The sequence below is a fragment of the Poecilia latipinna genome, unplaced genomic scaffold, assembly GCF_001443285.1.
Source record: "Poecilia latipinna isolate Pla-1442-1.1 unplaced genomic scaffold, P_latipinna-1.0 Scaffold1201, whole genome shotgun sequence".
NCBI lineage: Eukaryota > Metazoa > Chordata > Actinopteri > Cyprinodontiformes > Poeciliidae > Poecilia > Poecilia latipinna.
Window position 1 is genome coordinate 183,766 of NW_015113817.1, and position 12,203 is coordinate 195,968.

The following is a 12,203-nucleotide window of genomic DNA, read 5'->3' on the forward strand; positions in this document are numbered from 1 at the left end:
AGTAATCACTAGACTTAAATAGAGAAGATGGGCACATCCGACTCCCTAATGCAATAGTTCATTCTACACGATTTTTTGCCCCCATTTTGCCCTTATGAGAACGTTCGCCGATCTAAGATTGTCGCTGGTGATTTTGTAACCGATCATCCTGCAGTGTATGGTGAGTTACGGTAGACCGTCATGGCCGCTCCGATCTAAATCAGAGGTTTTCCCCGACTGGGAGCTAAACGCTGACCGTGACAGGTAGCCAATCAGAAAGCCCGGATTCTCCTCCTGCTTTCTGAGGGGAAATTACGGAGGGGAATCCCAAACAGCTGACACGGCGCAACCCGAAGTCCAGTGGACATCGGAGATGATATGTGGAAACAACATTAATATTTATTCAACATTTTGTGCAAAGACTATAGAAATGACAAGAGGAGAAGTTGGAGCCAAATTGCTACCACAGTTGATAAACCCGGTAAGTTTTCAGCTGTTCTTCGTTAACGTGACATAAATAGGTTGTAATGATTTTCATTCAGTCAGGACTTTACGCTGATTCTAGCCACATGCATCACAGGTAGATTCTAGTAAAGCATTGATTAATGCCTGGTTATAAAATTAGGTAACTGGACTTGCAGCCATTATTTTGTGCCCATGTGACTGAAAACCACACGGCACGACGAACCCGATCGAACCGTTATACTGAGGATTTCTGTCGGCCAATGTGTCTCTCAGGTTTAGAAAATGGGCCGCTGGACATTACACCAAGGAAATGAGGAAGGGAGGGTCAGTGGAGGTCAGCTGAGCCTGTTTTCATTCAGTGTCATCAACAGAAAGAAAAAAGGCAGGAAGAGACGATAAAGCCGATAATTAAAATGAGGTCGATAGGTTTAATTTATCGTGCGATTAATTGATTTATTGTTTATCGTGACAGGCCTACACACCATCATTGTCTAGGTGGGCAATAAAGTCCCCTAGTGCCTCAGATGAGGACGTCATCCAGAGACTCCAAAACGGCTCTGAACTGTTTAATCCATAAGCACAGACAACAGTCAGAACCTTCCTTCATGAAAAACTGACAGCGTAAATAGCAAGAAAAGTGAAGTCTTTTCTTCCTAACCAGGGAATAATCGAGTCTTGAGTATTTCTACTCCTCCTGACGCCTCTCTGACTAACTGCTATGAAGTTATTATAAAGTAATTCTTCAGACAGACAATTTTTAACCCTGACTGAGTTCTCTTTTTTCTTTCAGAGACTTGCAACTAAAGATAACTCAAAGTCTTACAACACATAATGTGATGGTTCAAATTATTACCTTAAAAGGTTTAAGTCACCTTTAACACCTACACAGTCTCTCCCTCTTATATATCATGTGCAACAGCTGCACACAAATTCGAGAACTGACCGTAGAATCAACTGACAGCTGAGTGCTGGCGACACCTGCTGGTTTTACTGGGAAACTGTTATTGATGTGAAAATTAGTGCACAAAACAGAGATCCATGATCACTCTTAAATTCATCCAAATATATAAAACTATGTAGTTGGCTATGATAAAATGAGCAACAAATACCACTAACAACAATGGCATTATTGACATAATTATTATAAGATATTACTGTAAGAGCACAAATGTGGAGAAAATGGTTATTAGGGGCTTACAGTGGAAAGTTCTTGGATTTGTTCGGTGTCGCATAGTTTTCTGGATTTAAGTCCATGTTTCAGTTTGAAATGTATTCAAGCACTTGTACAAGAGGCTTGATTATTCAAAATTATTCTTTTCTTGACCAATAGATGGTTCTGTGACTCAAAATATAGAAGTTGGACTGTTTGCAAAATAAGTGAAGCCTGTTTTTATAAAGGACAGCGCCCCCTAGGGAAAGCAGCCCCAGGAACCCCTTCTTCTTTGGTAATGAAACACATTTTGTTGTGCTTCTGTACAATAACAATACAAGTATTCTGATTCTGATCTGATTCTAATTTTAAGTAACATGGTATTTTTACCAGTTTAGTAAAATATCTTAAGATATAAATACTGTGTTAAGTCAATATGTATTTGACAGAGAGGAATTCGTCACATAATTCATGACAAGATTGCATCTTATCTGTGAGTTCTCATGTGTCGATTGAGAACATTTCTCCATCTGAAAGATTTCTCACACAATTCGCAGGAATACGGCTTTTCACCCGTGTGAGTCCTCATGTGACAAGTCAAATCGTTATTCTCTCGAAAAGATTTCTCACACATGTCACAGGAGTACGGTTTCTCACCCGTGTGAGTTCTCATGTGGACTGTCAAGGTACTTTGCTTGTTGAAAGCTTTTCCACAAGTCAGACATGAGAAAGGCTTCTCACCTGTGTGAGTCGTTATGTGATAAGCCAACTGACTACTGCCACTGTAGGATTTACCACAAACTCTACAGGAATAAGGTTTCTCACCTGTATGCGTTCTCATGTGTCGTACCAAATTACTACGATCTCGATAGGCTTTTTCACACAACTCACAGGGATACGGCTTCTCACCTGTGTGAGTTCTCATGTGTGCGGTCAGGGCAGGTTGCCTGGGGAAACCTTTCCCACAGGTCCCACAGGAGAAAGGCTTCTCACCTGTGTGCGTTCGCATGTGACAAATCAAATTACTGCTGTTAATGAAAGATTTATCACATAGTTTGCAAGCAAAAGGCTTCTCTCCTGTATGAGTCCTCATGTGCACGGTTAGGATTTGTCGAGTGGTGAAACATTTGCCACATACATCACATAAAGGTAATTTCTTTTTATGTCTTTTTAGCTTAGTGTTGTCCACATTGTCACCTTGTTTTCTGTATTTTTTGTGTCTTTTCTCCTTCAGCTTTCTCTTATCATTTGATCCAGAGCTTTGATGATTGATTACTTGCTGCTCTTGGTGTTCGGCTTCAAGGGGTGCAGAAGATGGTAGATGATTCTTAATTGTTTCACTGGAATCTTTTTGATCTACAGGAGGAGTCTGAGTACAGCGACTAGCATCCCTTTTCACCAAAACTTCCCCTACATCCTGAAAGATGCAGAGTTCAATTTGTTCATCTTTTACTTGCCAAGCTTCTGGCTCCTCTTTCACCTCAATGATCTGTTTTGGCTCCTCAGGTTCAGTATTTCCAAGTTCTTTTTTTTGGTGGAAGTTTTTCTCATATGGAGGAGTCAACTTTAAGGTGTCACTCTCCTGCTTCACTACAAAATGTCCATCCAGATCCTTGCAGATTTGCTTCTGTTCCTCTTTAATCTGGACCACCTTCACCTCCGATACATTGTGGAATATTTGCTCATTATCAGAACTCACTATAGAGGTGTTGGTCTCCTGCTTCACTAAAAGCAGCTTTTCGTGCTGTTTTTCATTAATAGATTGAGGTTCTGGCTCCTCTTTCATTTTATTGATCTGCTGTAGTTCTGGTTCCTCATGTTCCTCGTTTAAATCTACAGTGTTTGATATCTTTTGATCAAGAGTAGAGTTTCTTTCTTCATTTATGAGAAAGTGATTTGCAACCACCTTCCATGAAGTAACAGACATGATGCTGTAGAAGATCTGAAAGAACAGCACAACAGCATTAACAGTTTTGTAAAAAAAAATAAATAAATAAATAAAAAAATAAATAAATTAATAGATACTGGGAAAAAACAAAATGTAGATAATATTTTAATTAATATTTTCTACTGTTTATAAATTGAGAAAATATGGAACAGTGGAGACCTGGCTACTAAAATAACTCCAAGAACTCATTAAAGATTCATCCAGGAGGACACAGGAGAATCCAGGACTACATTTAAAGCTCTGCAGGCTCATTTGCTAAAAGAACATTTTGCTAATAAAGTAAAAATACTTCAGATGTGTTGCAATACTGACTGCTACAGGAGATCCTTCCTGCCCACAGCATCACCATCAACAACAGCTCTTTTGAGATACTTGGATGATAAGTTATGATATTTAATTTCCCTTAATGATAATGTATTCTTAAATTTAATTTAATTGAAACTACATGAAACCACGTAGACACCAAAACTGTCAGTACTTCAATGAAGATGTTTGTGACAAATAGAATAAATAAAAATGTATAAAGGTGTTGATCATTATGGAAACGTGCACAAGCTTTTATTTTTGCGAGGTTTTTTATGTGATGAATGTTTTGGTGTTCAGCTCAACTCAAAATCATTTTCAAAAAATAGATTTTCTTTTATGTTAAAAATGAAATTTCCAGCTTTGCAAATAATGTTTGAGTTCTTTATAAAGAAAATGAGAAACACTGTTTAAACATTTTTTTTTAACAAACATTGGTTTTACAAAACCAATGTTAGATTTGTGAAACAGAATAACAGTAAGTGTTCATTTCTAATTATTAATTTGGTCATTTTTTTTCCACTCAGACCACAATTACATACGTTTGGGTTAATAAATACAACTATAATTCTGGAATCTTCTAGAAGATTCTGAAAGAGTACATCACATCATTGGCAGGAATTATTCAGCAGAACATCTGCTTTAGCAAAACAAAAACTAGATTTGGAAGCAGCCTAGTCAAAGCCCAGATTTAAATCTGATTGGGAAGCATGTTTTAATGCTCACAAACCATCCAATGTGGAAGAATAAAATAGTTTCGGCGCAGTTGGTAGAGCTGTTGCCTTGCAGCAAGAAGGTTCTGGGTTCTGCATGGAGTTTGCATGTTCTCCCTGTGCATGGTGGGTTCTCTCCAGGTACTCCGTTTTCCTCCCAGAGTCCAAAAACATGACTGTCAGGTTAATTGGTCTCTCTAAATTCTCCCTAGGTGTGTGTGTGTGTGTGTGTGTGTGTGTGTGTGTGTGTGTGTGTTGCCCTGCGACAGACTGGCGATCTGTCCGGGGTGTACCCCGCCTCTCGCCCAGAACATTAGCTGGAGAGGAACCAGCACCTCCTGACCCCATTAGGGACAAGAGTGTAGGAAATGGATGGATAAACAAATGTGGACCTGAATGCCTCACCTGTGATGGACATGACTCATTTATCAATTATCAATAACATTATTTGTAGGTGTTTGGATTATACAAGTATGGTATTCTGTAATACTTTACCTTCAGATAACGTAAAATCAACATACTAAGCCAAAAACAAAACTATTGCCAATATTTAAACAAGGTAAATTAAATGTTTTATAAATTTACCTTGTATATCAAGGTTCCGTCGACCTAAACAGGACGGGTTGCCCTATCAGCCAACCAAATAATAATCCGCGGTATCAACTAGTTCCTTGAACGTATTCTCTGTATTTCAGTGTCAGTTCATTCAGAACCATAAAGTGTACATACCTGGAGGTTCCGAGATGAGTTGGGTTTTCCAGCTGGTATCCAGCAGTCTGAGCTGATGGTCGATCTCTTCCTCCTAAAAGTCGATGTTGTTGAATGTTTCTGCAGCAGCAGCTCTCCGATGAAGAACTGAAGACATTGTTACTGCAGACACTGAAACATTAAGCTCACACAGCAGAAACCTCTTTCTAGCCGACGGTAAACAGGAGGAACCCTGGTAGCTAATGTTACTAGCCTGCTGTTGTTTACTTCCGCTGAATGTCCAACGCGGAGATGTACACCTGAAACAAGAGCGCACCATAAGTTCCGCCCCCAGCACGAAACTGAACCTGGCTTCCGATTTAATTTTTATTTTTTATTACAAAATGTTTAGTGGCTTAGATGTTCTAAGTTTCAAAATCTTAAATATTTAGTTTTATTGCTACACTTGTAGCAAACAGAGAAGCAATGCTTCTCTGTTTGTTTCCTGAAATGACTTTTTGTAGAGCGCCTTGTGAGATATTCCCTGTGAATTACCACTATACAAAATACTCTGAATTGAATTACTTGATTTTGCTATTTTTTTACTACCTGTGGTCTGTTTTATGTAAACTTGTGCACACTCAGCACTTATCAAAGTAACTGGTACGGATTGTGAGATGGGGGTTATCTGTGTGTTAATTTTTAAACACAAGCTGGGGAAAAGACAAAAAAAAAATACAAAATACCAATTAAAAGAATGAATGTAAATAGTTTAATCATCCAAACATAACATATTTTAATCATCTGAAGCAGGATACCGCTAATACTCAGGAATAACAAATCAATAATAAAAACCCTTATTTTAACACTTCATTCATGTTGTATCAACACATCAAGCTGTAAGCTTTGTTGAAATAACATTTTTAACAGTTATTTTACATGACATGCAGGTTACAAAATAATCCCCAGATATAAAATACAGCAATCAGTAAGAAAATGATGGGGAAACCCAAGCAAAATAAAAACATGAATATGCCTGTTAAAAAGGTGTATTCTGATGAGATTTATACAAATTTCTATCATAACATCCATTGGAAGCCCATTTGGCCAATCAGAAATCACCAGTAGAGGCAGTGGCATCCTGCCTGCTGGCTTGGTGATTCAGGGGCGTAACAGAGGAGGGTTGACTTCAACCCCCGTTCCTTTTTTCACAAACACAACGAGGGGAAGGGGCCTAAATCCTGCCATTTAGTCTTTTTCTGAAGATGGTGACAACCTTGCCTTCAATAAACAAACATCCAAAAACTGCACAACTGTTGAAACACTGACGTTCTGTACATTGAGGCTAAAACTCCATTTGTTTGTCTTTGATCAACACCAAATCTATTTGTGTTTTGTTTCAAATGTTAAACTCATGGAAAACCTGAAATTTTCCATGCATAAACAGTTATTACACTGCTTGTAAATGTATTAATATATTTGAGGATTATTATGTGTGATGATTTTGATGATGGGATTTGACAAAATGTAGTTTGCTGCATGTTTCTAAATTATTTAATGTGTTATGTTTTAATCATGCAAATCAATTTGAACTGCCTTGTTGCTGAAATGTGCTATACCAATAAACCTGACTAGTTTGTGAATCAGAGAGCAGCTCTACTGTCGCAGAACTTCCTGGTTGGCATTTTTACATTTGTGTTTAGTCAAACTAAATTTGACAGTGAAGGATTCACCACATGCTTCACAAGAATAAGGCTTCTCACCTGTATGAATCCTCATGTGCACCGTCAGATTATTCTGCTTGGTAAAACCTTTTCCACAGGTCTGACATGAGAATGGCTTCTCTCCCGTGTGAGTTCTAATATGACGAGCCAGATCGCTGCTCTGTCTGAAAGATTTGTCACACAAGTCACAAGAATATGGTTTCTCCCCTGTGTGGGTTCGGAGGTGGCGGGCCAGATCGCTGCTTTGAATAAAAGATTTATCACACAGGTCACATGGAAAAGGCTTCTCACCTGTGTGGGTCCTCATGTGATAACTCAGGGTAGTTTTCTGGATAAAACCTTTACCACAGAACAGACAGGTGAAGGGCTTCTCACCGGTGTGGGTTCTCATGTGGACTGTCAGGTCAGACTGAGCAGTGAAACCTTTTCCACAAGTCAGGCATGGGAAAGGCTTTTCAGGTGTGTGAGTTCTCATGTGCTTGATCAAATGACTGCTGTCAGTCAAAGATTTACCGCACACTTCACATGAGTAGGGCTTCTCACCAGTGTGTGTTCTCAGGTGAATGGTGAGATGACTGTTGTCGTTAAAGGATTTACCACAAAACTGACAGGAATATGGTGTCTCACCTGTGTGAGTTCTGATGTGACGGGCCAAATCATTGCTCCTCCTGAAAGATTTATCACACAGCTCACAAGGGTATGGCTTCTCACCTGTGTGAGTTCTCATGTGGACGGTCAAGTTGTACTGCTTGTTAAAACCTCTTCCACAAGTCAGGCAGGAGAAAGGTTTCTCATCTGCTTGAGGTATCATGTGATTAGCCAACTCAGTATGCTGCATGAAAGAATTACCACAAAACTCAAAAACATTTGGCTGTTCTATGTCCTGATTACCGCAGGACTCCTCCTGCTCCTCTTTAATCTCTACAGGCTCTGGTTCCTCCTTCGTCTCCATCATCTGCTGCTGCTCTGGTCCGTCTTGAAATGCTTCCCTATAAGCAGGATTCTCCATGGAGATGGAGGTTTCAGCCTCTTGCTTCACCAAAACCTGGCCTTCATCTTGAAAGATGCACAACTCAATCTGTTCTTCTTTAATCACTCGAGGTTCTGGGTCTTCTGTCTCAGTCGTCTGGGGTTCCGGTTCATCTTTTATTTCCACACCGTTTGGTAAATCATGGTCAAGAGGAGAGCTTGACCTTTGTTTGCTAATGAGAATGTGATCAGCATCAACCTCCCAAGTAATAACCGACATGATGCTGTGGAAGACCTGAGGAAGTCAAAAACAGGAGATTAGTAACTATTTAATAAACAACATTTATGTCTTTTTTTTTTTTTTTTTACAAAAGAGGAAGACAATGTTGGATGAAAAAGAACTAATCCAACCAGCACTTCCTAATAGTGCACTAAGCTGCAGAAACAACAAAACAAAATGGCAGGATGAGAAAAACGCAAGAGATATGATCAAATAAACTCTACAATTCTGTAACATAACTTAATACACAATTAAGCTTTTCCAATTGTGAAATTGTAATTCACAATTATGCTTTCATTTTGGATTATGTTCCTAAATTTGTTGAACTAAAATGTGACATGTGAAAAATATTTCATAATTTAACTGTAGAGGTAGACCTAGGACGTAATCCTACCAACTCACACACCCCACACTTTAAAAACTTTGCAGTGCAACTGCAAGAGTGTTTGGACTCTATTTTTTGTCATGATTAACTTTAGAAAATGTTATTAACAAGCTGATTCCGCACTGACATCTTAGTTATGAAAACCATTTGTGAAAAATAGCTGATTAATTTTGTATTCCTGAGGACAGCATGCCACTCCCAAAATGGCGGACCTAAAGACGTTACGTTCTGGCGGGGCAAAGCCTCCAGATGGGGAGTTTTGAGCTTCATCTGAAGTTGATCTCCAGTCACAACAAAATACGAGTTTATTTGTAACAGCAGTAGATCTCAATAAAAAAGCTAAAAATTAATTGGAAACGTTTAGTTCGGCTGCTTCTGTATTAAAAGTTGTTGAACTGCCTGTTTTCTCCCCGCTTACTCTCGTATGTAAAATATAAAAGGGTGATTAACAACAACTTGATTAATTAACTGACTCATCTTTCTACCTCAGCTAGATTTAGATCATATTCTTTCCATTCCCGTTAGTTCATTCAGAACCGTGCAGTTAACATACCTGCAGGTTGAGATAATTTTGGTTTTCCAGCTGGTATCAGCAACACGGCTGACGTTGAAATCAAGATGTAATTACCTCAGATACTGAAATATTCAGTTCACACAGCAGAAACCGTCTCACAAACGACGATAAACTGAAGGAAGCCTGAAAGCTAACGCTGCTAGCGCCCTGTTGTTTACTTCCGCCGGATGTCTCACACGAAGATTTACACCAGAAACAGGGTTTGTGCTTAAGGTTCCGTCTTCAAACGTAAACGTTTGTTTTTCTACTGAAGGTTTTCATTTAATTTTGCCTGGGTTTTTTCTGCTTATTTTGATTTCCAATACAGAGGACACTTGGCTCAGTCCTGAAACACTTCAGTCATACTGCTTATGTCAAGGAGACTTTTGATTTTAAAACATTTAAAGTGTACCTTCTCTATTTGGTTAGAAAGAATAAACTTAAAATAGGCTTTCTCCAGTCAACAAGTACAAAAATGATTTAAATTCAGATTAAATATTTTTTTTTACAGTTAATATTAATTGAAGGCAACTCAACCAATTGTCTTTAGCCTTGATTTAAAGGAACTCCTTGTTTCACCTGTTTTGAAGGGTTTTAAAAATGTATTTCAAACAGAAGCATAAAAACTGAATGTTGCTTCTCTCCATGTTTGGCTCGATTCTGGGGATGCAGAGTGGACCAGAACCAGAAAACCCGTGTGTTCTAGAGTGTTGATGGAACAGAGAAGAATCAACAGAATAACGGTTTGGATTCATTAATGCTCTTCAAACACGAACAAGATGCATCATGTGCAAATAGCTTACAAATGTTAGAATAATTTTGGTATCATGTTATAATACTCAATATATCTTATAAAAGATAAGGAACATGGACAAAAATACTTTCCTCCTTCAATTTTTCAGCATTAAATGCCACATAAACCTTTTAAAGTATAATTAACAGGAATACAAACTGTTGGAAATCCTAAAGCAACTTGTGCAAAACGAAAGGAACCGAGGCAAACCAAAACAAAATTACTTTTTTATGTAGACATACTTAGACGTTTGGCCATTTCAGCATCATTTAGAAAAGTGGGGATTTCTCTTCTTTTTGTAAAGAACTTAGTTTTTTCACACATCAAAAACGGCAATAAGCTGCTTTGTTTGACTCCAACTGGAGCCTAATTGCAGTGCAAAAACAGACTACATACAAAGTGTAGCCCTCACCCAGCAAAGACGGCGGCAAGAGGTTCAAAACAGACGAGTAATTCAAGCCCTGGCCCCCGCTGTACCCGCTCTTTCCGCTATGCATAAAAAAGTTTCAGGTGTTAGCATTTGTATTGTCAATGAGTGTTTGTATCACAGACGCGCTGAAAAACAAATGAAACAGAGACAGTGGGGTCCAGGATGTTTCCTGGTTTAAGGTGGGGCCTGGTTTTCTTGTTGGTGTGAAATTGAAGTGGTGGTGATGATCCTCCTCATCTTTGCCATGCCAAACTGTTGCACCCTCACCAGCAGCCTTTTTGGATTTTCTTCTCTCCTGTTGGGGTTCCTTATTAGAGCTCAATTAAATATGAATGCTTGTTAAAGAACCAAGACTACATTCAAACATGAGTAATTTTCCAAAAGTAAATAGATTACGATTACGTACCCCTCAGGATCGTGTGAGGCAGAGATTAAGACTCTTCTTGGTGGCTCGTAGTCTCTGTCATCACCTTTGTCGTCATTAAGCATAAAAGAATAATATTTATTGTCAAAATAACATTAAATCATGCCATTATTCCCCAAATGAGGAGGAGTATGGCCTGTATGTCTGTTATTTTATTTGACTCGGAACAAGACTTAAAACAATGTTAAGGGTCCCACACAGTGCACTCAGTCGTACTGTGTGCACTCCATGAGCCGCGCCTGCTGTCCGCGGACGACAGACTTCATATTCAAGCGTACTGATTGCCTAAAATTCTCTATAATAAATAAATAAATACATTTATTGAGAGAAACCATGAAGCGCCGTGTGAAAAACGCTCATCTTACCTCTCAGGTTAAAGCCCTTCAAACTCCAAATCTTCACTATGAGCTGGAAAAATGAGTTCTTCATCTTCAGACGAGGAATCCTGGACACACACTTCTGTCCCAGAGTCTTCACGGATCATCTGAAATGCTTCCTCCACACTATTAAACTTTTTGTTGGATTCAGTTGAGATCAAAAACAAACAGCCTAAGAGGTGAAACAAACAGAGCACAAGTGTGAACCTGGTGTGTTATGGCATAGAGCCGGAAAAACTCAGGTTCTGATTGGTCGAATTTTAGAAATGTATCCCTTTTTATTGTTAGAGTAACTAGAATAAAACTGAATTCAATACATTCATGGCAATGGAACCAATCTCAAACTGAAAACTTTGTAACTGGGTCAGAAACATGGAAATTGTCAGAGGATTTGCTAACAAAGCTAAGAGATATAACTGTTCTGCAAATACAGCTTTATTCTGGTTGATTTAGGTTTTAGGTGAAAAGATGCAAATGTTTATAGATTATTTTAAACATAAATGATACTTCCGGTCCTTTGTTGCTGGTTGAATACAAGGTTCACATGAAGCCTCAACACTCAAGTCAGGTTTTTTAATCGATGGGAAAGAAGTGGTGCAATGGAAACAAGGCAGATCCCTCAATCAAAACAGTTGGAGGAAAGTTTTAAAACCTGTAGGAAGGAATCACAGTTTACCACTGAGGAGGAAAATGACTGGAAAGATTTACCACGCAGTTTACAAAGATACGGCTTCTTGCTTGTGTGAATTTTTATGTGATGATCCAAATGAGTCATTTCATTAAAGCATTTACCAGGCAAGCTACAGCAAAAAGGCCTCTCACCAGAATGAGTTAAGTGGTCGGTCAAATTCCTGGGCAAGCGGTAGCATTTACCACATATTTCACAAGGGTGGGACTGGTTCTATGAGTTTTGAAATCTCTACCTTGTTAATGGGCGAGCTGATGTCCCCTGGTTTCGGCCTCCCGTTTGCTCCGGAGGCTTTCGGCCTCCCGTTTGCTCCGGAGGCTTTCGGCCCCCCGTTT

The 12,203-nt window shown here is 38.9% G+C and overlaps 2 protein-coding genes across 7 annotated transcripts; both read right to left on the bottom strand.

The window, feature by feature from the left end:
• Window positions 1-1,613: 1,613 nt before the first annotated feature.
• LOC106960603 (zinc finger protein 391-like) lies at window positions 1,614-5,558 on the bottom strand. The gene is made up of 2 exons (XM_015053771.1): window positions 5,288-5,558; window positions 1,614-3,536 (listed from the first exon to the last, which is right to left on the bottom strand). Exon 2 carries the CDS (start codon window positions 3,519-3,521, stop codon window positions 2,082-2,084), a length of 1,440 nt encoding a protein of 479 aa, XP_014909257.1. The 5' UTR covers window positions 3,522-3,536; window positions 5,288-5,558; the 3' UTR covers window positions 1,614-2,081.
• A 436-nt stretch (window positions 5,559-5,994) lies between these two features.
• On the bottom strand, window positions 5,995-12,195 carry LOC106960604 (zinc finger protein OZF-like). Of its 6 annotated transcripts, none has more exons than XM_015053774.1 (5): window positions 12,104-12,195; window positions 11,169-11,832; window positions 10,786-10,849; window positions 9,157-10,674; window positions 5,995-8,233 (listed from the first exon to the last, which is right to left on the bottom strand). In XM_015053774.1, the coding sequence occupies exon 5, from the start codon at window positions 8,216-8,218 to the stop codon at window positions 6,902-6,904; it is 1,317 nt and encodes a 438-aa protein (XP_014909260.1). In that variant the 5' UTR covers window positions 8,219-8,233; window positions 9,157-10,674; window positions 10,786-10,849; window positions 11,169-11,832; window positions 12,104-12,195; the 3' UTR covers window positions 5,995-6,901. The 6 variants fall into 6 exon arrangements, with proteins under 6 accessions (XP_014909260.1, XP_014909259.1, XP_014909262.1 ...); XM_015053773.1 differs by having other exon boundaries at window positions 11,169-11,352; window positions 12,104-12,188; XM_015053776.1 differs by lacking the exon at window positions 12,104-12,195 and adding an exon at window positions 11,020-11,096 and having other exon boundaries at window positions 11,169-12,095.
• Window positions 12,196-12,203: the final 8 nt, after the last annotated feature.